This window comes from Chenopodium quinoa, unplaced genomic scaffold, assembly GCF_001683475.1.
Source record: "Chenopodium quinoa cultivar QQ74 unplaced genomic scaffold, ASM168347v1, whole genome shotgun sequence".
NCBI classification, from domain to species: Eukaryota; Viridiplantae; Streptophyta; class Magnoliopsida; order Caryophyllales; family Amaranthaceae; genus Chenopodium; species Chenopodium quinoa.
Genome location: NW_018745584.1, coordinates 769,751 through 797,103, shown reverse-complemented (window position 1 = coordinate 797,103; position 27,353 = coordinate 769,751). Strand labels below are relative to the sequence as shown.

At 38.6% G+C, this 27,353-nt stretch overlaps 1 protein-coding gene and 1 long non-coding RNA gene across 4 annotated transcripts; both read right to left on the bottom strand.

The window, feature by feature from the left end:
- Window positions 1-3,744: 3,744 nt before the first annotated feature.
- LOC110716430 (pectin acetylesterase 5-like) lies at window positions 3,745-16,301 on the bottom strand. Of its 3 annotated transcripts, none has more exons than XM_021895044.1 (13): window positions 15,936-15,948; window positions 15,757-15,839; window positions 13,780-13,948; window positions 12,708-12,837; window positions 10,814-10,893; window positions 10,615-10,704; window positions 9,953-10,077; window positions 8,891-8,951; window positions 8,195-8,248; window positions 8,017-8,094; window positions 7,836-7,941; window positions 4,745-4,887; window positions 3,745-4,107 (listed from the first exon to the last, which is right to left on the bottom strand). In XM_021895044.1, the coding sequence occupies exons 4-13, from the start codon at window positions 12,763-12,765 to the stop codon at window positions 3,994-3,996; spliced, it is 909 nt and encodes a 302-aa protein (XP_021750736.1). In that variant the 5' UTR covers window positions 12,766-12,837; window positions 13,780-13,948; window positions 15,757-15,839; window positions 15,936-15,948; the 3' UTR covers window positions 3,745-3,993. The 3 variants fall into 3 exon arrangements, with proteins under 3 accessions (XP_021750736.1, XP_021750737.1, XP_021750735.1); XM_021895045.1 differs by having other exon boundaries at window positions 13,800-13,948; XM_021895043.1 differs by lacking the exon at window positions 13,780-13,948 and having other exon boundaries at window positions 15,936-16,301.
- Window positions 16,302-19,131: 2,830 nt separating this feature from the next.
- Window positions 19,132-19,607, bottom strand: LOC110716433. Its single transcript, XR_002510490.1, has 2 exons — window positions 19,519-19,607; window positions 19,132-19,421 (listed from the first exon to the last, which is right to left on the bottom strand). It is a non-coding gene; the product is annotated as an uncharacterized LOC110716433 (long non-coding RNA).
- Window positions 19,608-27,353: the final 7,746 nt, after the last annotated feature.

Below are 27,353 nucleotides of genomic sequence, written 5' to 3'. Positions count from 1 at the left end.
TTGGAGGCCGTCGCACTTGCGAGGCTAGAGCTTTCGAAGTAAGAGCTCGATTTGCGAGCGAAGCACGCATCGAGGGTATAGCTTCTCTCTCTCTTCTTTTAATTATTGCTTAATTATGTTTATGCTTGTTTAATTGCTTTAGTTATCGGGGCGGGTCTTGGGGGGTTTCTTTTCCGCATAGTGAGGGTCACTACGAAACCCTACAAAATTCTTTTAATAGTTGGTGCAAATCTGCACCTAACTTTGCAAAAGCAACCGTCCCCACTTTTACAGTTCGTTCCGGACGGATGTCATCTAGAACAATGTCAATATTTTCACCGGCCGGCTGGGGACTGAGATCATCTGATCGTTCCCCGATTAGTGATTGCTAAAGCTTCTCTTTTTTTACGGCCACCAGGTGGTCCGCCTTTCTGTTTTTGTCGGCTGATTTGGGAGCAGGTGCGGCTTCCTTGAAGTCATCAAGGTCGATGGGTTCCTCGCCTTGGCCAGCTGCGGCCACGGTAGGCTTGACGTCTGAGAGATAACACTCCCTAGCCGTCTTCTGATCCCCGTTCAGGGAACCCACTGACCCTTCATCCCTTTCAAATTTGATCAGCATGAAGGATGGGATGATGACTGCCTTGGACTCGTTGAGGGTTGGACGGCCCAGAATCAGATTGTAGGCGGTCAATTCCTCGACCACCAAGAACTTGGCGACCATGTGTCGTCGTTCCCCCTTCTCTCCTAGCCGGATGGGCAGGTCAATCCTCCCCACCGGATGCACTACCCCTCCCCCAAAGCCAACTAGGGGGTGAGAAGCCTTGTGCATGCTGCTAGGCTTGTACTTGAGCTTTTCCAAGCATTGATAGCTGGCTAGGTGAGACGAGCTCCTTGTATCAATAAGGATCCGGCCTACTCGTTGGTTGACAACTTTACATTCGATGACTATAGGGTCATCGTGAGGCCGTCTGACCTTGCCTCGATCCTTCTCAGAGATGAGGACCTCAGGGAAGGTGTCTTTCGACGCCTGACCCTCATCCACTGAGTTGACCAGCTTCCGGATGTTGTCCTTGGTACCCCGGATGGTAGGACCCCCTCCCTCAAAGCCGCCTGCTACGGTAAAGATTTTCTCTTCATCGGTGTCAGAGCTCACAGCCAGCTTCTTGGATGGTTGTCCATTGTTTGTTTTGGGGTTACCCTTAGACTTCACCATATAGGACTTCAAAGCCCCCTCATCAGCCAGACGGTCCAATAGCCGCCTGAGGCTATAGCAGCCATTGGTGTCATAGCTGATATCCTCATGGAATAGACAGTACTTGCTGTTGTCCCGGCTGTTGATGGGACTCTTCATTGCTGCCGGTTTTTCAATGGTCAACCGGTCTTTGATCTCCATGAGGATGGAGGAGCAGTCCTTGTTGAACTCGTACTTGGGGACGTACGGCTTCAACTCTCTCTTTTTCTTCTGGGACGGCTGACCAAAGCGGTCCGCCGCCCAAACTTCTTTTCTTTTCTTGTTGTCTTCTTTTTTGGTCGGCTGAGCAAACCGGCTCTCTTTCCTATCGGACCTTCTAGGTTTCGACGAGTGCTTGATGGAACAGAGCTCAGTCGCCTGTATGTAGGCTTCGGCTTCCATCAACACCTCCTGGAGGGTAGCAACCCTCTTTCGGACCAGGTCAAACTTAAAGGTCAACCCGTCTTTCAGACCCTTAAAGAAGTCTGTATAGGAAACTTCGTCAGACAACCCTTGAATCTGAATTCTCATCAGATTGAACCGCCTGAAATAGGACCGTAGTCCCTCCTTGTCTCCCTGCTGAATAGCCTCTAAGTCGAGACTTGTCTTTTTGGCAGGGATGTTCATGGAGAAGTTGTACGCAAACAGGTTTGCAAGCGTCTTGAAGTTGTTGATGCATCCGGCTAGCAGATTGCCAAACCATCGTTGGGCTATGCCCTTCAATGTTGCTGGGAAGCATCGGCACCAGGCGGCATCATCCAACCCCTGCAGGTACATGAGGTTGGTGTACACCATTAGATGGTCTTCCGGGTTGGTGGTACCGTCGTAGGTACCGACCAACACATTCTTAACCTTGGCCGGCTGAGCCGCCTCAGTTATCTCCCTGGAGAACACCGACGGCTGTTCCCCAAGGTTTAGCAGCCGGAGCTGCCAGTCCATGGGCTGGACCTGCTGTGCCGCCGGTCCCCCAAAGAGGGTCGGCTGCATGTATGGTGATCCATACGGTATGTATGGCTGTTGGGGCACATACGGAGCCGGCTGGATAATCTAAGGGCCAGTACGTGCGGACATGCCGCGTGACTGACTATCTCGATTTGTCTCCGAATACTTCATTGAAGTATTACGGAAACTGTCTGGGTAAGTCGACATGGAGGCCGACTCAGACATTTGTTGACTTCTCTTCTCCTGGATGAACATCCGGGCGTCAGAGTAAGTCTTTTATGACCCATCCGGCTGAACTTGTCGGATGGCCTTCCTTTGCCCTAATTCAGGGAAACGAACTCTGGATAAATCGATCAGGGGCCCATCCGCCCCCTTTGTTTTAGGGTGAAGAGTAAGCACCCGATCTTCGATGTGCTTCTTCCCGGAGGGAGAAGGCTTCTTGGCCGACTGACGCTTGTTGGAGCCAGTAGACTGCTTTATTATGTCCTTGATTTCCCCTTTGAAACTCGTCATGAATTTCATGAGCTCGTCTCTGGTGATGGGGGTTGTACCCTCCGCCGCCTGGGGTTGCCCAGCAGGCTTGCCGACTGGGTTGCTGGGACCAGCTTTGTCTTCGCCCCATTCCCTTGTTTCTTTGGAACGGGTGCGCCTAGTTCGAAATGACCCGTCTAGGGCCACATAGGTGTCGACCTCAAAGTCGTCACCACTATCCTGGTCCGTATGGACCTCAGGTTCGGCCGTAGGCTGCTTTCCCTCACCAGGCGGTACAGAATCGGATGCCATCTCGGAAGTACTCTCCCCACAGGACGGCGCCAAACGTTACGGGGTTTTTGGAGTCCCTTAGGAGAGTTACAATTCCGGGAATGCGCGTCGACCGTCTGTACCTGCAAAACCACGAAACTCCGGTTGGGTGGAGTTCCGCCTCCGACGATCAAGTTAGAACGTTTCCAGATGTATTAAAGTGCGAAATATAAAGATTTTTCTCTCTAATTCAGAGAGAATTCTACAATTAATATTGCTCGGTTTTTTGTGTTTGTATATATGAATATGTAATAAATGAGGATTTTCCTCTATTTATAGTGGAAGGGGATCAGTTCCCCATTTAGGGTTACGATGCCACGTATCAGCAGAGGATTGGATCCCATTAGACCACTCTGAGGCTGACACGTGTCAGTATGCAATTGGACCACGTGGCATAGGGTAATTTTTTACCCTACACAATATCCAAGCTTTGGTTATCCTTGTACTAACTAAGCAAGCTCTCAAACTTCATATCTAAATCTAGATCACACGACCATCAGATTACAGATTACTTAACATGTTTCCTAAACTACAAATATATATTTCATCTTGTTTCACCTTATATCAATCTCTTTTGACCTCAAACAAATATTTCATCTTGGTACACCTTATTGCCAACTCTTTTGACCTCAAATTGGTATTGCATTACTTCTTTCCAACATCCCTATTTATTAAAATTTATTACTTAAAAATTGCAAAATAAAGTCAAAAAAATTGTTAAATGATGACATACAATTATAGAAAATTTTCCAACACCTTGAATTTTACAACCAAGAAGGCACCATGTAGAATTTCTTCTATATTCAATTTATTGTTCAATATTACAAAATCAACATATAATGAGCTATTTAATTGTAAGAAAATAATAATCAATTGGTATTTCTTCTTTCTAATAACAAAGAGCTCATAAAAAAAATCTATGTTACAACTGAAGCTTCAATAAAAGAGGTGGCACAATGGAGTTTTTAATCTAAGTTATCGATGTTATGTCGATTCACCCACCCGCCAATCCACAGCCGGAAGTCATGAATTCTACTATATCAAGCCTGTGTGAAGTCCATGTTGAAACAAGACGGATTACATGGAAATGGGCAATCAACTCGCTTTGCCAGTTCCTTGTTGAAATACCAATCACCTACAGTCTCTGCAATTGTCTATTGAAGGAAGACGGATAAAATTGAGATCAGTCTATTTGGTTTTGAAAAATATCAACATGATCAACAGACCACACAAAAACAGTAGCTTCACATTTACAATTATACATTGAACCTGATGATTTGCACATTTAACATATTATTTTGCGCATTTAACATAATAATTTGTCATTGCCCAATGTGACAACAAACAGATGAAGATTTCATTGGGTAAAGGGCATATATACAAAATCACTGACAATCATAATAAAATTATGACATCGTAGCAAACTAGATGTATGCCTCCTATGGTCCTACCCACATTATATAGCTACACGCCTACACATTAGCAATTAGACAATTAATTTCTAAGCTGCCCAAACAAGTGGATGGAACTTAGCTTGATTGGTAGTCTAGGGGGGTACTCAAAATTTTAAATTGAATCTTGTCTACATCATTGCAATGTCATTCTCTTTCAAAAAAATAATAATAAAAAAAAGATCATTTTCGATGCTGAAGAATTTTACGGCTCATTTAGAATGTAAATATATCAAGAAAGAATCACCCCTTTTTTCCTATAATGTAAACCAATTTGTAAAATCCCAAATGTTGGAATGCTCATATCTCATAAAATCCTATGTGATGAGCTTCAACTTACCTTATTGGTAACTTTTGGAGAATTGGGCCCATGCCATGTTTTTATCCAAGTTTGACAGTGAATGAAGCAAGAATTGATGAACATTCCCCATTCCGTCGTCTTCTTAAATTCACTAAGTGCATTTAGCAAGGAGCTTCGGAAACCTGAGCCATTTACAGTAGAATACATTGAGATGCATGGACATTCAGTCACAGTTCATAAAACAGTCAAACAAAATAACAACAATAAATCATACAACAACAAATGCTTTCACCAATTTCAAAGCGATCCTCTCTCCAAATTAGCATGAATATAGGTGGGGATTCTCTGTCACTATATGTGATAAAGTAGACAATTAACTATGAACTCCTAAAATGGAAGGTAGCATATCATTTCAACAAGCTCAGCACACTATGAAACCCCAAAATATAATTAAAAACAAGTCCACACGTCCAGTTGATGAAAATCGAAACCCCATCCACATGTGACACACAAAATGATACAAAGAGTTAAGAGAGCGAAACAGTTACAGCAACTTGATAATTGAGTTAAACAGGAAAGATTTGTTATAAGAATATATCTTCTTTCATTTTATACATTACCTTTTAAATTAACTTGGTCCATTTCCAACAAATCCAACAATCATAACTTGCACTAGCCCAACTTAGACACTAAATACAAGAAGTCTAGAACTAACTTAGCTTCCAACAGGATTGTGAAGTTTAGTGGCCCACATATTTGATGATATGAAGAGGCCGCATGTGCATGCTCACTTGAGACAAGCAAGAATATACACATCCCATGAAACCATCTTTGTTATCCCTTAATCCCAAATCTCAATTGTATTATAAGAAGTGGAGATTATTACAAATAAGTCTCATATGCAGTCCAACAAGTCCTATCTAAGATAAGTCAACAAATACTCAATTGCAATAGGTAACTCTTGAAAATTGAGACAAGTCTATAAGGAAGATTATTGCGAAAGGAATACACTACCAACACAGGCAGCCCAAAAGGGGCAAATGGGATCACATTCATTAGAAGGAGCTTCTTTAGGGAGTCAATATGAAAGCAAAAAAGGTCAATTTCTGAAGAATTTGGGAACAAAGTTTTTATCATTTTAGCAAATCATTTTTAATATGAATAGAACAAAAGTTAATCATACAAAATATTTAGCTAACATAACAAATTTTAATTCCAACACAGTAAAACAAGTAACAAAAAAGTAAATTTCTTTTGCCCCTGTATAATTTTCTACCTTGTGTTTCCTTTCAAATCCAACCATCTTAGAAAACCAGACAATCTTGTTAAGCTTAAGCTGCTATTTTTCACATGAAAAAATGTGGAGCTCTTAAAAGTGGTTGATGAGTCGCATTTATTCCACGATTTCAGTTCCATTTCCTTAGATTTTCCCCCATCATCGTCACCTGTTTGCCTCTTTTCTTAGCTTTTTCTCGTGTTTTCTTTCTATGTTGTCAGTTTAGGTGTTTATGCTTTTATTCATAGGCTTCCTTTTTTTTTCCCCTTTAGACTCGTTTTGTTCTTTTTCTGCATTTGTAGGTAGATGGAGGAGAAAGACCATTGTCGCGGCTTGCTTCGATGGTGCACAAAGCAGAGCATCGAGGGGTGCATCACAGGCACGCCAGCTAGTTGAAGCATACTTTTGGATTTGAAGCAGAGAGTTTAAAGCGCCCTCATCACAGCTCCAGCACGAGCGCGCACTGATGTCACGTGGGCGCGCTGCAACACTGCCAGGGTCTGCGTCCGTACCCAGCTGCACGCAGACACACATTCCTTAATCAAGGCGCACTGGACTATTTCCAGATAATTTTGTGCTTTCTTCAAAAGCTTTTTAGTTCTATAGATAGTTCCAATTATTCCTCTTTGGAAGAACAAAGATTTTAATTAAGATCATAATTTTTATTTTAAGCAGATTAGAGAGAGAAGATAAAGAGAGAAACATTTAGCTTTTGCTTTTGGATGATCTTGTAGCCAACTTTTGAAGATTAATGAAGCATCATTAGTAATTTCTTTTCTCTTTTTCTCAATTCTAACTTGCTTATGTCTACAGTCTACTTCATTGCTTAAAATTTCTCATCTTGCTTTTGTTAGTTTCATTAATCCTTCATCCCCTTGTTTAATCCTTTATTTGGTTTGATGATCATGCTTAGTGCTGTTAGCTTCTTGATTAGTGTAATGTTAGCTATGTGTTATGAGTTCTCTTACCTAGGAGTGTGGGGATGGATTAGCTTGGATTATGAGCATGTTTAGGGATTAGGATTGGAGTTTATTGCAAGTAAAGCCTTTATTATTCAAGTTCTACCACATTTTTCTTATAAGCTGCAAATTATATGTGATTTGTGGGTAAGTGAAGTTAGGGATGGACGACAGTGAACTTCGTGAATCTCATTAATCGATTTGTCCTTGTTTGTACCTCTTAATATACGAATTTTATGACGACAGCGTGAGTTTTTATTTTTGGAGCAAATCAACCACTAGTCCACTACCCCCATAAGCTAGGGGGGTTGTATCCCTTAATCGATGAACATGATTAATTTAATTTGCAATGCCTTCCCCTACCCCTAATTCCTTATTGTTATTCATTTGAATAGTTAATCTTGATCCACTCTCTTTGGTGTTTTCTCTTATTGTTCAATTCTCCTATCTTTATTTGCTAGTAATTAATCATTTAGTCAACTTAGTAACCTCTGGCTCTCCTTTATCGGAATTAGCTTAGTTGTTCGACCCTCAACTTATCGCTAAACTTGAGGGTTGAACAACTAGCTTATTTGTTACCTGTGGTTCGACCCTCAACTTATCGCTAAACTTGTTTAGAGATGTGTTTTGGTTCTATAAATATTGTTTGGTTAAAGGATTACAATGACGACATATTTTCCCTTGATCAGTGGTTTCTACAAGCACAGAAGCACAATGGTATCACAAAATAACAACTAAGGATCTTAACTTAGCAGTTTTCGGATATGACATACAGAAGAAATTGATTTTTGAAAAAAGGGAATCGTGGGGCATTCCTAGGAAGTGATACTAGTAATGTATCTAGCCTAGGAGGGCAGCGTTATCAGTTTTTATCAATAAAATTTTTCTTTAATACCTTGTAATATGTCCAGTTGATGGGAATTACAATTTTGAATATTCAGTCTGCATCTTTGCCATTCCTCGGGGAGATCTGATGCAACTGGTATCAAGACATGTTGTATCTGCAAATACTCAAATCATCATAAAAAATACAGAAATATTGCAGAAGTGTTCTTATTATTGAATGAGAAAGCTACCTGCCAAAAATCATATGCTGGATTGACGAGAAATAATGGGGTATTTATGCTTCCAACAATATGTTGAGGAAAAAAACACTGCAATATCATATAATATAATAATCGGTTGTTGTGACATGTCAGTAAGTCAGGAAAGTTCCTCGCATAGTTGCATCAGTTATAGGTAAAAGATGATTACCAAGGATGGCTCCATTTTGGCAACACAATCAGTTGACAATGATTTGGCTGCACCCTAACATATTTAACATATAAATCCATCAATATTGAGTATTTATACTTTGGAAACAATATATATGAGCTCATGTTAAGTATTAGGAATCGTCACAAAAATGTTATACTTATATTTAAGTAAGAAGCAAAGTTGCTCTAACAAAATTTCAGACTAACACGTAATAACTAAGGGGAAATTGGGGAACATCTCTGTCTTTAAAGTGTTTATAGCTTCCTACGTAATCAGATTCTTTAAAAGCTTTAGAAAGCGTTTCTGTAATTTTTCTCACACCAAATATTCCACATCCATCTATGGTGTCAATGCATGTCAGGCACGAGTACAACAAGGTATATACAGAGTTGAGTAGTGCAGAATACTGACAGCGTTGTCTTAATTTCTTTTATACTGCCTAGCTTTCTGTGTTTTAATTTTTAAGGGCAGAGGTGGCAGCAAATATACAAAGTAAATTTGCACCATTAAGAAAATATATTTTTCAGATTGTATTATTCCAAATTATAGGTAATGCTAGTGCAAACTTCTTTCTCAACAACTTTTAAAAATTACTTCTCTCCAGAAAAGTACAGCAAGTCAGCAGACAAAATGAAGGGAACATAATGCCCTTTGTCAATTTCGCACATAAGATTGAAGACATAGAGCTCTCACATGAAGATTAACCACATTCTTATAGAATAACTGCATAGTGCGCCTTCCATTGATATCCTTCCTGAAATAGCAGCAGCAGCATATCAAATTAGAAGCTCAGAATCTGTGTCTATAACCTTATTTTCCCACACCAATAATCTCGATAAATTGTTTATTTTCTTTTATGTTATTTTGCAAAAATCCACTGATAAAAATTCTAGTTTAGCTGTACTCTTTTTTTTAAGCTAATAACATGTCGACACGTGGCAACGTGGACCCCACTTAACAGATTCTTGGACGGAATCAGTTAAGTGGTGGTAAAATCCAAATTTTTAAACTTTTTGTTGTGTTAAAATAAAAGTTTTTTTTTTTTTTCTTTTTTGTAGTGTTAAAAGTCAAATTCGTATTTTTTGGTGGTGTTAAAATTCAAAATTTCCTTAATTTAAATAAAGAAAATTTAAATGGATAACAACTTCTTTTACTCTTAATTAAGATTGTGATGTTCTACATCTTCCCTACCACCCCCAAAAAGAAAGGAAAAAAAATCCGACACATACATGCATACGGCTACATTTAACTTTCAATTTACAACTGTGCCGCACCAAAAAAAGTGGAGAGATGAGTAAACTGAAACATTTCCAATCACTAACAGCCCTTACATTTCTTCCACAACTTCATCAACTAGTGCTCCAAAACTAAAACCAACTATTATTAATTTCACCTCAAATCCTAGAAATTCAACATTCTTCAAGCATCTGTAATGCATTTGACATTGCAACATTAAGAGCATGAACTAATAACACTTCTACCAATTTTTACAAGGCTTTCAGAAAGGAAAAAAGGTTGCTGTGCTTTTGTAGGAAGAAAAATACCAGCATTTAATCTAAGATTCAATGAACAGAAATTCAGTACATAATAAGAAACAGACAAAATAGAAACTTAAACTGTGGTATGATGATAAAAATCTTACAGGAAAAAAAAAAAAAAAAAAAAAAAAAAAAAAAAAAAAAAAATTCATGGATATTTTTACTGAAGACCCTTAAGAGATGTTTGCTGTAAATCAAAGTTAGGGAAAAAGCATACTCGTCAAGGAAAAAACTTGCATCAGCAAGACACTTCACAATAGCAATCTTCGGCAACTTAGCACGAAAGTCATCACAATGTATCATAGTAGCAAGCCCACCGGCAGAGCATCCTGAAAGAAGAGCCTGTGAGATTATCAGATGTAATAGTACGAACTATTGTTTCTCAACCCTCATTCTGATGATATCTGGGAATACGACTTGTATTGTTTGGCAACAAACAGGGAAGAATACCAACTAATTATTAAGCAAACTGACTAAATGTTGTCATGAGAAAGAGAACTAAATTCATTGCATCTGAAGGATATCAAGGTGTCTCATTAAAGAGGTTGGACATCAAAGGAGTGCGCAGAGGGTCCTTTCTACCATTTTCTTTTTAACCCCCCTAATTTGGCAGTTCCAGGCACCACCCTTCCCAAGAAAAAAAGAAAAAGAAAAACGACTTTAAGAAAAGAAATTACAGGAGATATGGACATGAGTAGGTCTTTCAGCTGCATGAATCAATTGGTTCCAAAGTCCAAACGTTACAACCCCCCCCCCTCCCTTACACTCAACCAGTCGGCATACTCGGCAAGCAGACAATACATGTGCATGTATATAGCCAAAGACCTCATATTTTACATGTACATATAAATAAAAGTAAAAAAAATACAAGGATAATACCTGTATAGCATTAGACATTCCCTTAGCTAGAAGTTCATCCATTACTGCTTCCCATATGAGCTGACCTCTAAAGAAAAGAGATGTTCCATTCTAAAGAATTGCCATGCAAAAATAATTGACAAGAAATTCATAGTCAACATTTTGCATATGAACAATGTAATCATTCATCAAACAGTAAGATCATATCATTTTGTCTTACATGAAGTTCATTATTCGGGTGCCCTGTAAAAGATGAACCATCACAATAACGTATCTTGACTTTGTTCCAGTTGAAAAAATCTAGAATTGTCACAAAACAGATACTTCAAGGTAAGAGCAAGAACATTGAATTATACATTTAGAACTCAAAACTAATACTTTCCTGTGATAAGAGTACTCATGAGGATAACCCACAAAAAAAAATTGTGACAAACAAAATTGGAAATGAAATTTCAATACAGGAAATTGTCGATAGAAAATTACAAGGCCAGTTACTGAAAAGCATTAGCAAAATAATTCATGATTCATCAAACAATGGAATTTCATTTAAAAATAAAGATCAGCTAGTTATAACATATTGTAGCCATGACCATCCATCTGGTTTCCTCTTCATTTACTCTTTAAGTAGACTATGATATCTATGTTCAATTTTCCACAACTGAATCAGTTACACTGCATCCAACCTAAAGCATAAGTGAAGGTATGTAGAAAGATATTTCGTGTATTAAATAAATAAATCTAAGATATATGTATATTACACATGCATAAACAATAATTGGAATTTGGAAGATGTTGTAGCAACTACGATTTTATATGTTTAGGAGTCAAGATAGCTGTTAAATTCAACTTCTTGTCGGGGAAATTTTGGGAACAAACATTACAAAGACTAAAGTTAGAAAGAGGTAAGTGTGACTGAATGTAGTTCATAGAGATGTAATAAGTTATTAAGGAACCATTTAATTCAAGTAAGAAAGGGAACGGAACCTCATAAAAGAATTAGGAAGAAAGGAAACGAAGATAAGAAAACTGAATAAAATTTTTAATTTGAGTAGGCTATATGATCATTGTCCTTTGGTCCACTTCAATAAAAAAGATATTTCAAACCCCCTTTCCTTCACCTCACTAGCCACAAGCCTCGCCAACAAACTCCTCTCCTTTAAAATCTTCCTACCCCAGGGCATCATCAATAGCTACACATCACCAAGCAAAATTCATCTCTCGCCAGCTATCTTCTTCATGAAGAGAAATCATTGTCATTATAGTCACCTAATCTTCTTTCTCTTCGCCATTCAAGAGATTTCAAACCAGCTTTGGAAGTTTAATTAAGATTCAGGTATTGGAGAGTGCTTGGTTGAATTCAAGCACCTAATGGCCAATGCCCATATTAATTTTCGTCTCTAGCACCACCAGCCTAATCCTTTCCAGCATGTTCTCCATCATCGCCACCCTATGTCAGCCATACGCCCATACCTTCCTCCACAATCCACCCTTCACCTCAGTATCAAGAGCAGTCTCACTCTTGTTAGTACCATCCACATGAGCCCAAAACTCCCAAAACCATCAACTGTCTCCAGGACCTTCTCACCAAACCACTCTGCCTCTACTTCATTAGAGTTCCCTCTCCTAAGTACCCCTAACAATCCCAAGCACGGTGCCCTCGCATTCTAGACAAGGTAGTTGCACTGACTCCATCACCCACCACACTATTCCCCTCAGATCAACCTTATTCTTGAAGTCACTGCCTAGGAACCAGGCACCACAATCTCATTCACCCACCGCCAGACAGATTGAGAGAGAAAATTAATCTTTAGTCTTGAACATACCAGATCATGTGAAACAAAACTGAATGAGAAATTGATGTGAATCCCAAGGAAGAGTAGGGCAATCAAATTAAGGTAAATGAGACAAATCCATTCAAAGGAACAAAAAAACATAGTGAACTAGACACTAACAACAAGAAAGTAGGATAATACTCCTTCCCATTTTTTCATTAGTGACTCCCAACCAAACGACCCGATTGATCATAAGAAATTGGATATATCATCCCTTCGATGCATCATATACACTTAAAAACAGGTAATTGGGGACAATTTTGAAAGATTTATAGTTTATACCAGGATTCTGTGCTGGATCATTGCTCAAAATTCCAGAAAATTGAACTTGTCGATCCATGTATTCTGAGGAACCCAATGATGTCGCTTTCCTTAGTAAACATGTTTCAATTGAATCACACCAACCTCCACCCTATAAGATAAATAATAAAAATTAAAAACAATAATAATAATAATTATTCCCAAATATAGGAAGAAAGGCTGTCGTTACTCATATGGATTACTCCCTTAGTCTCAATTCACTTGTTGCATTTGACCAATTTTAATTAAAGCTTTTTGGTCAAAATGCAGCAAGTGAAATGAGATGGAGGGAGTACAAAGAATCCTATCCAGAAACGTTAACCAGATGAAATCTTGAGGAAAGAAAATCAGATGTATTGAGTTTGAATCTTGCTTGCAAAACCATGTAAGAGGATAATCAAGTCTAGTAATTCTATAATCGTATCTTTGACGGTCATTTAGGGATCTTAGTCATTTCAAACAAGATAATGGCCATTGAAGGTACTTTTTGAGGACAATAATGGTAATTTCTTGTGTACCATAATGAAGGTATATAAAACCATTAGTGTTAAGGGTAAAAATACCCATGACACGTGGACCAATGCAGTGACACGTGTCCCTCAAACTCAGTGCTCAGAGAGCCAATTGGAGCCTGACACGAGGCACCTAGCTGTGACAGGTAAAAACAGGCTTTTAGCCTAAAATTCAAGAAACTGTAAAAAGGTGAAAAGCGTAATTACTTAGGTTAATTGACCTAAAAGGTGTGCATATCAATGCACTATAAACCAAAAAATCAAAGCCTTAATCCCATAAGTAGGGTCGGCTACATGAACCAAAAGTGATTATTCCGTATAGTCATCCACAAAAATCTTCCCCCACCATTCCTTGCGATCAAATGCATCATTCTCACGCAAATCCATATATTTCATATCCTTCCTCCTAACTCCTTCCAACCAAGTCATTTTCGGTCTACCTCTCCCTCGTTTAACCCCTCCATGATATCAATGCACTATAAATAATGGTTATTATTGATCAGTAATAAATTACGCACGCACACGCAAACAGAGATAATTACTTTGCGGAAGTATACTTTACTGATTTACTATTTTATTCCGGTACCACCAACTTGATCATCGAAGGCGAAACTCCTATACACCGGAGTTTCGTTGATTTGCAGGTCTGCAGGACACCAGGCGGACTCATATTCGGTATTGTAACTCTCCCGCATGACATCCAAAAAACCCCTAAACAATTAGAGTATGTAATCTCGTTAGTAGTATTAGATCTTACAATGGTGTAAGTGATGATGTATCATCTACACATTTTTATACCATTAGAAAAAAATATGCACCAGTACATCATCTAGTGGTACTATTTACCTATTTGGTGACATCTTACACATACATCAATATTTACAAAAATAACATGTTATATGTTTGCAAATCAAAACTACCTCCGCTTCATGAAACCACTGTTTTGACCATTAATTTTTGTACATATCCATTAGTAAAAAGTTATAATAAAAATAATTTTAAGAAAATTGAAAATACACTAAACACAATCCAACACTATTTTACATATTAGTATTAAATTATTATATACAAGTAAAAAAATTTAGACAATATTAATACATAAATAAATAAAATAGTGTAAACGTCAAAACAGTGCATGTACTGTGAAACGGTGATAGTATTAGATACTGATTAGGACTTCCTCAGCACAAACATAGTTAGGACTCAAGCTTCTTACTCTTTAAGAGGGTTACCTAACCTAATACGCAGTACACTTCAGTATGAAGAACAGGTACGAGAACGCAATACTCTACCTAATCATTTTAAATTAGCCCAAAAGTATTTCAGCATACCAGCATTCACGTTCCTAATACGAATATTGTGGAGGGGGAGGCTGGAGTATAAGGTAACATCTTCAATTGGGCAGATACAAAATGTAGGCAACAAGGGATTTATTAAAATCTTGGAGAATCCTTAAGGACAGAGCCTTTCTCTATTCCTTCTTCATGAATTTATCAATTGTCCACAACTTGATTGTTCTATTTAAAGATGAGCACTATAGTCTTCCTACTTGGAACTTTCCAGATAGCAAGAAACCATGATTAAATGTCAAACATTTGATAATAAAGGTGAAAACAGGTGGGTTTAAATGAGATGAAATGATGAATATATATATATATATATATATATATATATATATATATATATATATATATATATATATATATATATATATATAAAATAAATAAATAAATAAAGGAGAGGAGGAAACTATTGCCCTTATATGAGTGTAATAATTCTTATCATACTCCTGTCCCAGCACCACATCCCATAAATCACCATCTACTTAACTTCATTTTCTTAGTTTCACTTTTATAACCACGTAATTGTCCTACCATAATCTAAGCATGCCCTTGAAATTAATACGGGATGTCGGGAAGTCAAAACAAAGTTGTTAGATCTTCTAGAGCTGGCTTAGTTCTCAACCCTGTATGTCTAAATTGAACCCCGATTCTGAGTTCAATTTTCAATCATCTGCCATAACCCCAAACCGACTATGCAAAAACCTTATAAGGCTACCAAATTCAAACCTAAGAATACTAAAAATACGGCTCACTAAGTTCAAATACATTCAAATATGTTTGGTGTTCAAGTGAAAAGAATGAACCATAGTCTATTGTCAAACCCATTTGATAATATGAACAAGCAAGCAAAGAAATCCTAGGAAGTACTCTGAATCAACTGATAAAATGCTCTTACAGCTCTTTTCATGAAGAGAATAGAAAGAATGACTAAAACACAATCACAATACCAACCACAATCACAAGATGATGACGTGACAAAGAAATTTGTTGGAAAATCAAACGTTTCCACATTCACACCCAAATTAACTAAAATCTTTCATCATTAATTAACAATATAATGAAGCCATAAATAAACAACATAATTTAAAAACAAGGAAAAAACGTTGCTACTGTAAAATTAAGCGTAATTTATGTAAGCAATATGAAAACTTTCCACGAAACAAACACAAATCCAACCTCAATGTGAAGAACCCATTTGTCAGATCCGGATCCAAACCCATTCTGGAAATGATATCCGGGCAAACTCCCATCCAAGCAAACTGCAATTTGAATAATAAAATTGAAAATAAAAGATGGGAAATTCCCAAATTCCAATTAAATAAAATAGTTTGAGAATAAGGGAAGATTAAACTTACAGGCTCCTCTTTGCTTGGCATTGCGAAGGAGAGTTAATGGGACATAATCAGAGTTAAGAGTGATGAGTGCAGTTTTTTTAGGGGAATTGAAAATGAATGAGAAAGAGAAAAATATGAGTGATAAACCAACAATTGCAGTGATTATGTCCTTTTTGCTTAATTTTCTACACCATGCAAGTGTTGATATTCTTGAGATGGCCATTATTTGGTGAATTTTAGAGCTTGCATCTAGGAATGACAAACATGTTCATTCCGAAATTTGGTCAGTGGAGTAAGGAAAAAAATTATCAGGGACGCTCAACTTCTAATTGTACTTTGACTTTTTGTGGGGGTTTGGTAAAGAGTTTACACTCTTTACAGGACATAATATTATGGAGTAGTTGATTAACCACTAAGCTACCTGAAGTGTTTGGTGAGAGTGTAGGATATCTCAAGTGGTTAGAGCTCTCTCCCGGTTTCAAGTAATGTGGGATTAATTCTCATCACCCGCCCTTGTGACTCTCTAAACACCCATAAGTGAAGTGTTTGGTGGTGAGTCGTGAGCTGAAAGAGTCGGTTCCATATTTCCACTAAATTAGGTCAATTTAATAACCCGCTTAGAGGAGCTTTTGGAGAAAAAACAAGTTTATTTATGATATGGGATAAACAATTTTTGTCGATCATATGCATTTTCGTAAATAAATCAATGATGACTGGATAAAGTTGATGATTTATTTATCAAAATGTCATGTGATAAACAATGTGTTTATCACAGAGACTAAACTAGGCTTCCTTGAGTTTTTGTCATTTAGCTTATTCAGATAAAATAAGTGAATTGACAAGTACACCCTCATTTAACCCAAAACATTATTATAATAAAATATGTCAGTGCCTTTATTGGTCATTTTGCACACTCCAACAGCTTTAAGAAATTAGGCCCCGTTCACTTCACCTTATTTTTGCTGAACTTAAATTATTTTTACTGAACTTAAATTATTTTTGCTGAATTTAAATTATTTTTATAGAACTGAAATTAATTTTACTAAAGTGAAACTAATTTTTGCTGAACAGAAATTATTTTTTACTGATTTTCTATTTTGTTTCTTCTTTAAGTTTATTGATTATTACTGAACTGAAATTATTTTTACTGAACTGAAATTATTTTTGCTGAACTGAACTTATTTTTACTGAACTGAAATTAATTTTACTCATAGTTATTAGAATCGCGATCCGGATAGTAGGATCGTACGATCCTACGATCCAATTTTTACCAAACGATCCGGATCATTAGCAAAATTGCAATTAAGGTGGGATCGTAGTAGGATTGGGTAGGATCGTATAGGATCGGTAGGATCGTACGATCCCATCGATCCTACCCGATCCTGCAAATCAACTAAATTATGGGGAATTTTGGCCAAAGTTTGGTAGGATCGTTGTAGGATCAGATAGGATCGCGTAGGATAGTGTAGGATCGTACGATCCTACTAGATTTTTAGATTATTTAGTTTTTTAATTTTTTTTTTTGGGTTGTATTGTCGTAAACATGGTTAATTATTTCAAAATTATTGGTTTTAGTATCAATTTTACCCCGAATCACATGTAATAAGTATTATTATTGTCTTTATCACCTCTTTTACTAGTTTTTATAGGATCTTACGATCCTTCGATCCGATTTTACTGATCCGATCTTATCACCCTTTTCCAATCTAAAGTAAGATCCCGAAACTGATAACAAAACTGAAATTATTTTTACTGAATATTATTTTTTTAAGGTGAAGAGAATAGGGCCTTAGTCATTAGCCAAGTACTTTTTTACAATTAGTTAGGTCTTCACCTTAAAATAATAATATTCAGTAAAAAATAGTTTCAGTTCAGTAAAAATAAGTTAAGTTCAGCAAAAATAATTTCAGTTCAGTAAAAATAAGTTTAGTTCAGTAAAAATCAGTAACTTTAAAGAAGAAATATAAAAGAGAATCAATAAAAATAATTTCAGTTCAGCAAAAATAAATTCAGTTTAATAAAATTAATTTTTTTTTTTTTTTTTTTTTTTTTGCTTCAAAGTGCCTGTCTATCACATAGACTTAGGCCTTGTTCAAATTAACTTTACAGGAAAAATATAACAGAGAATAATTTTAGTAAAAATAATTTCAATTCAGCAAATTAATTTCAACTTAATACAATAAATTCAGTTCATAAAAAATAAGGTAAAGTGAACATGCCTTAACTCATACTATGTACTCCCTCCGCCCGCTATTATCTGCAACATTTACCTAAAATGGATGCTCTCTATTATTTGCAACAAAAATTTTTTTTCCTCTTTTGGTAAATTTTTACCAGGAAATTGACAGTTTTACCCTTAGTTAAAAATTTTAACTTTGATTATAATTGATTAATGACACACATTTAACACCTAACCAACCCCCCCCCCTAATGATTCCCACCAAATTATAACCCCTCATCACCATCCTTAAATCTGCCAACCACCTCATTCAATGAACTTCATTGAATTTCCCTTGAAGATGCTGCCTAGAAGCATTGAATTCTTCTGGAATTCTCCAGATTTTTTGATAAACCCTTTTCGCATCCCCCTTTTCTCTTTCTTGTCTCACCCCTTCTCTCTCGTCTTCTCTCTTTGGTGTTCTTCGTATTCTCTATGCGAAACCCTAAACACACAATTCTTCAGATCTCTTCAGAATTATAATTATGAGTAACCTCCAAGATCTGAATGAGTCTCCTAAACGAAAGACCCCAGAGAGTGAAACTGAGCCATATTTCACTCGCTACAAGTTGCAGCTAGGTACTGGGATCTTGAAACCAGTTCGTCGGTGCTCTTCCTCCTTTTCCAGATTCAGTCATGGTAAAAGACGGGCGAAACTGGTTGAGAACACCAGTAGTGGTGAAGAAAAGGAGGAGGGTGCGACGCTATTCTTAGAGAAGAAGGATGTTGTGGTCATTCCTGACTCTCCGGAGGGTTTTTCCAGTACAGATCTACCACTTAAGGGGGTCCGGAAGGAACCAGTGGTTAGGGTTGTACACCGGTCCAAAACCGGACCGGACCTGGACCGGACCTGTTAGGACCGGGACCTGAATCAGCCAATTCTGAGGACCGGGGACCGGACCTGATTCAGCAGGTCCGGGTCAGATCCAGACCTGAGCAATCAGGTCCGGGTCAGGTCCAGACCTGAACAGACCTGTTTTGTGTGTTTTTTTTTTTTGTTTTTTTTTTAAAGAAAATAAATAACCTGTTGGACCTAATTATAGACCTGTTTACATAAAATCTGAAAATATCAATGACAAAAACTACATAAAATCTGTAAGTCTCAAATATAACAAATAATTCATTAAATTACATAAAGTCTCTAAGTCTCAAATACTAGAAATACATAAATTATCCAAAGACAACTTGAATTTTGGCGAGTTGCTTTCCCTTCGATTGCGTGATTCACACTAATGAGTCAACGAAAACAACTTCATCGTCTCCATCGTTAGATACATCATGTTGCACCTCTAAATAAAAAAACATTATAGAATATATTAATGAATGATAACAATGAAATAATAAATTTGGTGTAACAAAATTACAAGTACATAAAATTAATACTACCTTTCTCCATTTCTTGTAACTTTTTCAAATTTTCTTCCATATCCTCTTACTTTTTCTGTTCCATATGTATTCCCTCTCCGCTTTTAACTTCTTATCTGGAGGCAAAGTAGATTGCAATTCTTCCATATCCTTTTCAAAAAGTGGCTGTGACATTTCTTGAGAAAAAGCAGCAGATCTTTTGGATTGAGAGCTCTCTATCTTCAATATAATTATACACAATCTTCAATATAATTATACACAATATAAGTAATTTTTAAGTAACAATTATAAACACATAACATTTTATAAAAAAATGTGAGAACAACTTACATTGCAAGAGTAAGAATCTGTGGTTCTTGTTGATCCTAAACATATAAAACGATAGAATTCAATTACAATTCAAATTGAATTCACAAAATAAACAGAATACATACAAATATACAATACACCAACAAGGCAGCAAATTCTACAATATGAACTAAATTCGAAAGAAACAGATTTTAAACAGATTTATCAATCTACTTTAAACAGATTTATCAATCTTTTCTGATTTATCAATCTACTCCCAGAAAATTCACGGAATAAACAGATTTTAAACACACAAATCGAAAGAAACCAAAATTCAACATGCATTCGAAACAAATGAACTAAAATAATTAAAAAACAGTTACTTAAAATAAATAAAAAAAACCTCAAAAAAAAATCATGAATTTGAAAAAAAATGAACTAAAAAACAGAACTTGCAAACATCAAACAATCATAATAAGCAATTGAAATACAAAATACCCAATTCAAATATAATCAGATTTAATTTAAAAAAAAAAAGAACTTACAGGATACCAAAATTCAACATGCATTCGAAACAAATGAACTAAAATAATTCAGAAACAGTTACTTAAAATAAATAAAAAAAACCTCAAAAAAAAATCATGAATTCGAAAAAAAATTAACTAAAAAACAGAACTTACAAACATGCAAACATCAAACAATCATTATAAGCAATTGAAATACAAAATACCCAATTCAAATATAATTAGATTTAATTAAAAAAAAAAAAAAGAACTTACAGTGAGATGCAGATGCAGGGTGTAGTCGTCGACTCGTCGTTGCAGGATGTACAGCGTGTAGTCGCTGCTGGTCTGGACGTCTGGTGGGCGGTGGCGACTTCCGACTTGTGTCTGGGCGCCTGGCGGTGGTCTGGAGGGAGTGGGTGTTGCCGTGTGTGCTTGTCGGCTAAGAGAGAGAGAGAGAGAGAGAGGAGTGAGTTAGGGTTAGTGTGTTAACAAAAATGAAACTGACTTCTTTTGAAATTTGGGAATTTTTTTTTTTTTATAAAAAAACGCATTTTTAACGGGTTTCAGGTCCAGACCTGAAAACCCCGGGTTTGGACCTGATCCGGACCGGGACCGGAAACCTTGATTTTCAAGGACCGGGACCGGACCTGAATCTACAGGTCCGGGTCAGGTCCGGTCCCAACAGGTCAGGGTCAGGTCGGTTTTCAGGTCCGGTCCTGTTCATGTACACCCCTACCAGTGGTGGTTGTTGACCTTCCTGACTCCCCGGAGGAGGTGACTATGGTCTTCGCTGACCCTCCAACTGCTACGACCACCCTTGGCTCCGACAGTGGGAGGAAAAGGTCCAAATCTGTGTTCACCGACGACTTCAGTCAGTGAGACCCTGATTTCATGAACTATCTAAGGGACAAATACCCTCATGACTTCCCCCCCACAAACTGATGTTGCAGCGTAACTGTTACTAAACCCTAACTTTGTTTTTCAGTTTTTTTTATTTTGCTTTGCCTTGTGTAAATTGTTGTTGTTGGTGCATATCATTGTGAAACGCATGTGATGTGTGTGGGTGTGAGTCCCTACAAGTGTTTGTTGCTGGATTATGATGATTGCATGTGTTGTTTTGGAATCTTGGATTATGCTTAGTTCTGTGAAAGACGGTTTCTTGTGTACACTTCTAGTTTTTTATTCTGTTGGATGGTTGTTTGTGTACGTTGCTGGATATTGATTTAGTATGCCTGGTTATGTACTCGTGCATTGATTCTGTTGGATGGTCTGTCTTGGATGGATTCTGGTGGATGTTCTTTGTTGGATTTGGTTTTCTGTTTGTAGTGTTGGAATGGCCAAGGGAATGCATGATTGATGGATGATGGGTTATGTTGGATGCTTGTTTGTGTACAGACCCATTTGAATGTTGCCTAGTTGAGCTTGCAAGTCTGTGCCTGTGTGTTTGTGTATGAGTCCCCCATAAAGTATGTTGTGTGTGAATAAATTCCAAATGATGAAGGGACTCACTTTGAGTTGGATGTGTAGGTTTGTTTTGCTCCAACAAGTGCCTTTTAACTCTTGTTGTTGAGGTAACAACCTACACCATGCCACTGAAAAAAAAGCAAAATCCCCGATGGAATTCATAGTTCAATATTCATACTGAAATTCATTTAATACACTTCAAAAACTTACATTTTCACATTCCCTACACATAATCATTCATTACATGACTGCCTGAAAAAAGGAAATTATATCTACCAAAATACACATAACCAAATCATTATAAGCATCAACAAAAAACCAGTTGCTTACTTTACACAAAAAGCAGTTGTGAGTCCATATTTGGTTATGTGTGGAAGTCATGTTGTAATTGAATAATAGTGTTATACCTAGTCTGCATCAACCTCTGTCTCCATGTAGTCTGCATTCTGTTGATTAGTTGGAATAAAAAGTGTGTTGAGGTGTTCAACTGCTTGTTGAATGAGTCCCCTTTCAACTTCCAAAAACTCTGGCAGAAGACCTAGGCTGTCCAACCTTTTCTTGCCCATGTGAGGTGGATTGAAGTTGTTCCCCCCTTCTTTCTCTAGAATCTTTTTCATTACACTTTGCAAAGTGATCCATGAGTACTTGTTGAGTACTGGATCAAACCATTCATAAACCTCATAGACTTTCTCTATTAACTCTTCAATTTTAGTGGGAAATGACTGGTATTGCAAGGATTGAATGACCTTGAACAAACCAAGATCCAGAACATTAAGATCTGGAGATTGTGTTGGCTGGAATATCATTTGGATGTTGAATCCATGTGTTGTACATGCTGCAATGAACTATTCATCCCTTGGAATTTGTTGTGGCTTAGCATTGTCCCATTGAATGTATATGTCCTTAGACAGACTGGGATGCCATTGCATGTGTAGGGATGGAATGATGTTTGTCAACAACATTTTCCTGATTTCTTCTTTGGTCACACTTTGCACAACCTTTGTCTCCATCACCCCTGCATCTCTATTCTTGCTTTTCTTCTTTGCCATTTGCTGGTAGGTGAATGGAAAAATTCCATACTTACCATCATGTAGCGTATTGCCACTTAAGTCATAAAGGGGCTTACCAATCATTCCCATGAACATTGCCTTAATCTTGTATCTCTTGGACTGTTGACATCTATATGGGTTTTCTTCCTTTGGTAAGAGGTAGAACCTCCTTGTTTCTGGGTTCATATAGAACCATTTTTCATCTATGTGTATAACCTGTTGCATATCAATGAAAGTTGAATCTCCAACTACTGGGATTGGGTGAATATGGGTGTAGGGTCTTTTAAGCCCTTTTTTCCATCTTTTCTTCTATATTTCTCCTTTCCTTGGCTTCTTTCTACCATCTTCTTGCTTCTAACCTCGGTTTTGTATCCATGGGCTTCATTTGGTCGTCTTTGAACCTAGAACCTCAACAAAAACACTAACAACCCGTGAAGCATAGGATACACAAAAATTGCATAATAATAGAGTAAAAGTGAACCAAAACACAAATTTTATCAAGTAAACTAGGTTCAAAAACACCCTAAAATCATATCAAATAGCAAGTTATCAATGGGCTAATGCCCACTTGAGTCTTGCCACTTTGTGATTTGATGTGAGTGCTGGATGGTTGGCGCTTGTATGTGTTCTTAATTTGCCCTTTTTTTTCAAGCTATGGAGGTATCCATGTGATACTTTCAGAGCAGTTGCATAACTCCTCTTTGTTGTCCTTTTGTATAGAGGCACTGATTCATTAGTTATAATTCTAGGTTTGGGTCCTGTTTTCCCCAATTTTTTGCTTCTGACATCAATGACATTTCCTTGTGCTATGCTTTCTCTTACAAACTGCCAGACCCTCATTGATGTGCTTCTGTGTATCCCATATTTTCTTGCTATTTGTGACAAACACCTTCTGGGTAGTTCCCCACCATGCATGTGCAGTAGGAAGTCATCAACAATTTGGCATTTCTGCTGCATTGTTAATTGCTTTCTACTTGTTGGTTGTGCCTGTGCTTCATGTTCCTCTTCACTGTTGTCCCCCTCACTGTCTTCATCTATGCTGTCATCATCTGTGTTATACTCCAATGGTCCCTCATTTATTAGTTGGTCTATGTCAAAAAAATCCTGATCATAGTACTCCTCCATGTGCTGTGTGTCCCTTTCTCTTTGCTTGCACAGATTTGAAGGATGGTGATGAAGTTTTTGGCTGCTGATTTTTTTGGAAGTGGTGTTGAAGCGAAACCCCGATGCTGCCCTTAGTGTAGGACTAATTGTAGTGTAGACAGTTCATATTTTGACTTAACAAACTTGTAATTTATGGGGTATTTTGTGAACAATGTTGGAAGGTTTGAATAGCCATGGTGGGTGTTGATTAGGGGATTTTGCTCCCACCAATCGGAATGCGCCATGTGGGCCAATCAGGTCCTGCCAAGTGTCCCCCAGTTGGAACTGTCAGGGCTTGCCACGTGGCACGCGCTTATTCGTCCACCTTGGACCTGTTATGTCATGACATGTGGCATACTCCATGCCTAATGGAGAAACCGGCCACCCAGGCCCAACTTCCGAGGGAAGCCCAATCGGCCCTAGGTTAACCTAAACCTAGGATGGGCACGTTTCCCAAGGTTATAAATACCTCCCTTAATCCTCATTAAGGGGGATTACAGAAACATAACGGAAAAAACACATTAATTACACACAGTAATAACCGGCTGATCTCGCTAACAAAGCAGATTACCTACATTAAACACTCTCACCTAGAGAGACCTAATCTCTTTAATTTCTGCACTAATTACTCCTTAATCAAGTACTAACTTGACCGTTGGAGGCGGAGCTCCCAGGAGTCTCCGTTATTTTGCAGGTACAGGCGTCCGGTTCCAGTCTCGGAATTGTAACTCTCCCGCAGGACATCAGAAGACCCCGAAACATTTGGCGCCGTCTGTGGGGAGAGTACTTTTGGGATGACATCCAAGTCTGTACCGACTCCTGAAGAGAGGCGTCCCCTAGACGACCCTCAAGTTCAGTCGGACCATGATACCGAAAGTGAATTTGAAGTTGAAACTCATACAGCTTCAGACGGGACCCTAAGGGCCCGACGTACCCGTCATACCGAAAGGAGGGAACGGGAATATCTTCAAACAGGAAGCGAGCCAGCAGGCGCACCGCCTGTTCGGCAACAGCCGACTGATGGGTCTGCTCCCATCACAAGGAACGAACTCATGACCTTCATGAGGAACTTCAAGGGAGAGATTCAAGAGTTAATCAACAAGAAGCCGCCTGCTACAGTCAAGGAGCAGTCGGCTAAGAAACCCTCCACTTCACTGAAGAGGAGGCCAGTTCAAGGGCGAGAGGCGACTCCTCATCCTAAATCTAGGAAGCGGGAGCCACCTGCCCTTGATTTCACAAAATTCCGTGTTCCTACAGGAAATAGGAAACCTGTTCGTCATATTCAGGCGGACGGGTCGAAGCAAACATTCACAGACGCTCGGCTACAGCTAGAGCAGAAGAAGAGTGACCGATTGTCAGAGTCGGCCTCTACTTCAAATTTTCAAGACAGTTTGCGAAATGCCTCGATGAGGCATACTCAGTCGTATCATGAGAGTCAGTCAGGCGGCACCTCCCGTCAGTCCGGCTTTCATAGCGACCAGGCGGTACCAAACTTACCATTTGTACCGCAACAACAATATTTTTTGCAGCCACCTCCATTTGGTGGACCTGCAGCAAAAAACGTCCAACCTATGGACTGGCAGCTACGGTTGCTTAGACTTGGTGAACAGTCGTCGGCCTTCTCCAAGGAAATTACTGAAGCCGCTCAGCCGGCCAAAGTGAAAAATGTACTAGTAGGCGCCTATGACGGCACTACTAACCCAGAAGACCATCTGATGGCATTCACCAACCTGATGTACCTTCAAGGGTTGGATGATCCCACTTGGTGCAAGTGTTTCCCAGCGACTCTCAAAGGAATCGCACAACAATGGTTCGGCAACCTGCCGACTGGTTGTGTAAATAGCTTCGGGACGCTTGCTTACTTATTCACCTCCAACTTCGCCATGAACATCCCTGCGAAGAAAACGACCCTTGATTTGGGAACAATTCAGCAGGGCGAGAAGGAGGGGCTTCGTTCTTACATCAGGCGGTTTAACCTGATGAGAATACATATTCAAGGGTTACCGGATGAGGTAGCCTATACTGACTTTTTCAGAGGTCTCAAAGACGGGTCTACCTTCAAATTTGGTTTGGTTCGAAAGAGGGTGGCGACTCTTCAAGAGGCCTTGATTGAAGCAGAAGCCTATATACAGGCGACTGATCTTTGTACGATAAAACAGTCGGACGGGAAAAGGTTCGACAAAAGAGAAGGACGACAGAAACAGTCGTCAAACAAAGATGAAAAGAGAAAAGAGGTCTGGGCGGCTGATTCCTCTAAACAGTTGACCCAGAAAAGGAAAAAAGAATTCAAACCATACTCCCCAAAGTATGCGTTTAACAAGGATAACCAGTTTATCCTAAAAGAAATCAAGGGACAGATCTCAATTGAGAAGCCGGTCCCCATGAAGGGTTCTGCAAACAACCGGAACCAAGATAAATTCTGTGCTTATCATGATGATGTTGGTCATCACACCAATGACTGCATCAGTCTCATGCGGTATCTGGACTGCCTGGCTGAGCAAGGTGATCTTGCCACTTATGTCAAGAAATCTACGGGGAACACTTCCTCAAAAAAGCAGTCGGCCAAAAAGAATCAACAGGTCGACAGCTCTGATACAGATGATGCAGTCGTCTAAACCATTGCAGGCGGCTTCTCAGGGGGCGACCCCACTATTAGGGGCAACAAAGACAATATCAGGCGGTTAGATGTAAATTCCATTCACCAAGAACGGCCGTCCAAATATTCATTTCCTGAGATTGTCATCACTGAAGAAGATCTAGGAGGGGTAAGGGGGTCGCATGACGACCCTCTCGTTATTGAATGTAAAGTGGCCAACCAGAGAGTTGGCCAAATCCTCATAGATACCGGAAGCTCCTCAGATCTCATCAGTAGCAAATGTCTGTCGAAACTGAAATATCAGACTGATTGCATACATCCGGCCTCCCACCCTTTAGTAGGGTTTGGAGGAGGAGTCGTCCACCCACTGGGACGAGTAGATTTACCCATCCGCCTGGGCGAAAAAGGGGAAGGACGACACATGGTAGTCCGGTTCCTGGTAGTAGAGGAACTCTCGGCCTACAACATGATTCTGGGTCGACCAACCCTGAATAATTCCAAGGCTGTTATAATCCCGTCTCTTATGTTGCTCAAAAGGGGGTACCTTCAACCCTTCTTAAAGTGTGTTACTCCAGAAAAGGGACGAGAGATACTAGACGATCTTCACTCTGGTTACTGTGCTTCTCATATAGGCGGTAGGGCGCTTGCTCAAAGGGCAAGGCGGCAGGGCTACTTTTGGCCTACTTTGGAAGCAGATGCAATGGAGATGGTGAAAAAATGTGACAAGTGCCAAAGGTTTGGCAAACTAATTCACCGTCCGGCTACTGACCTCACTACCATTCACAGCCCACTACCGTTTGCTAAGTGGGG

What these genes read in the sequence shown, in the direction of transcription:
- LOC110716430 (XM_021895043.1), bottom strand. Translation starts at nt 16,137, where the DNA reads ATGGCCATCTCAAGAATATCAACACTTGCATGGTGTAGAAAATTAAGC. An exon ending in AATGGGTTCTTCACATTGAG is followed by an intron (nt 12,838 to 15,756) that starts GTTGGATTTGTG and finishes TTTATCTTATAG; the next exon opens with GGTGGAGGTTGGTGTGATTC. An exon ending in ACCCGAATAATGAACTTCAT is followed by an intron (nt 10,705 to 10,813) that starts GTAAGACAAAAT and finishes GCAATTCTTTAG; the next exon opens with AATGGAACATCTCTTTTCTT.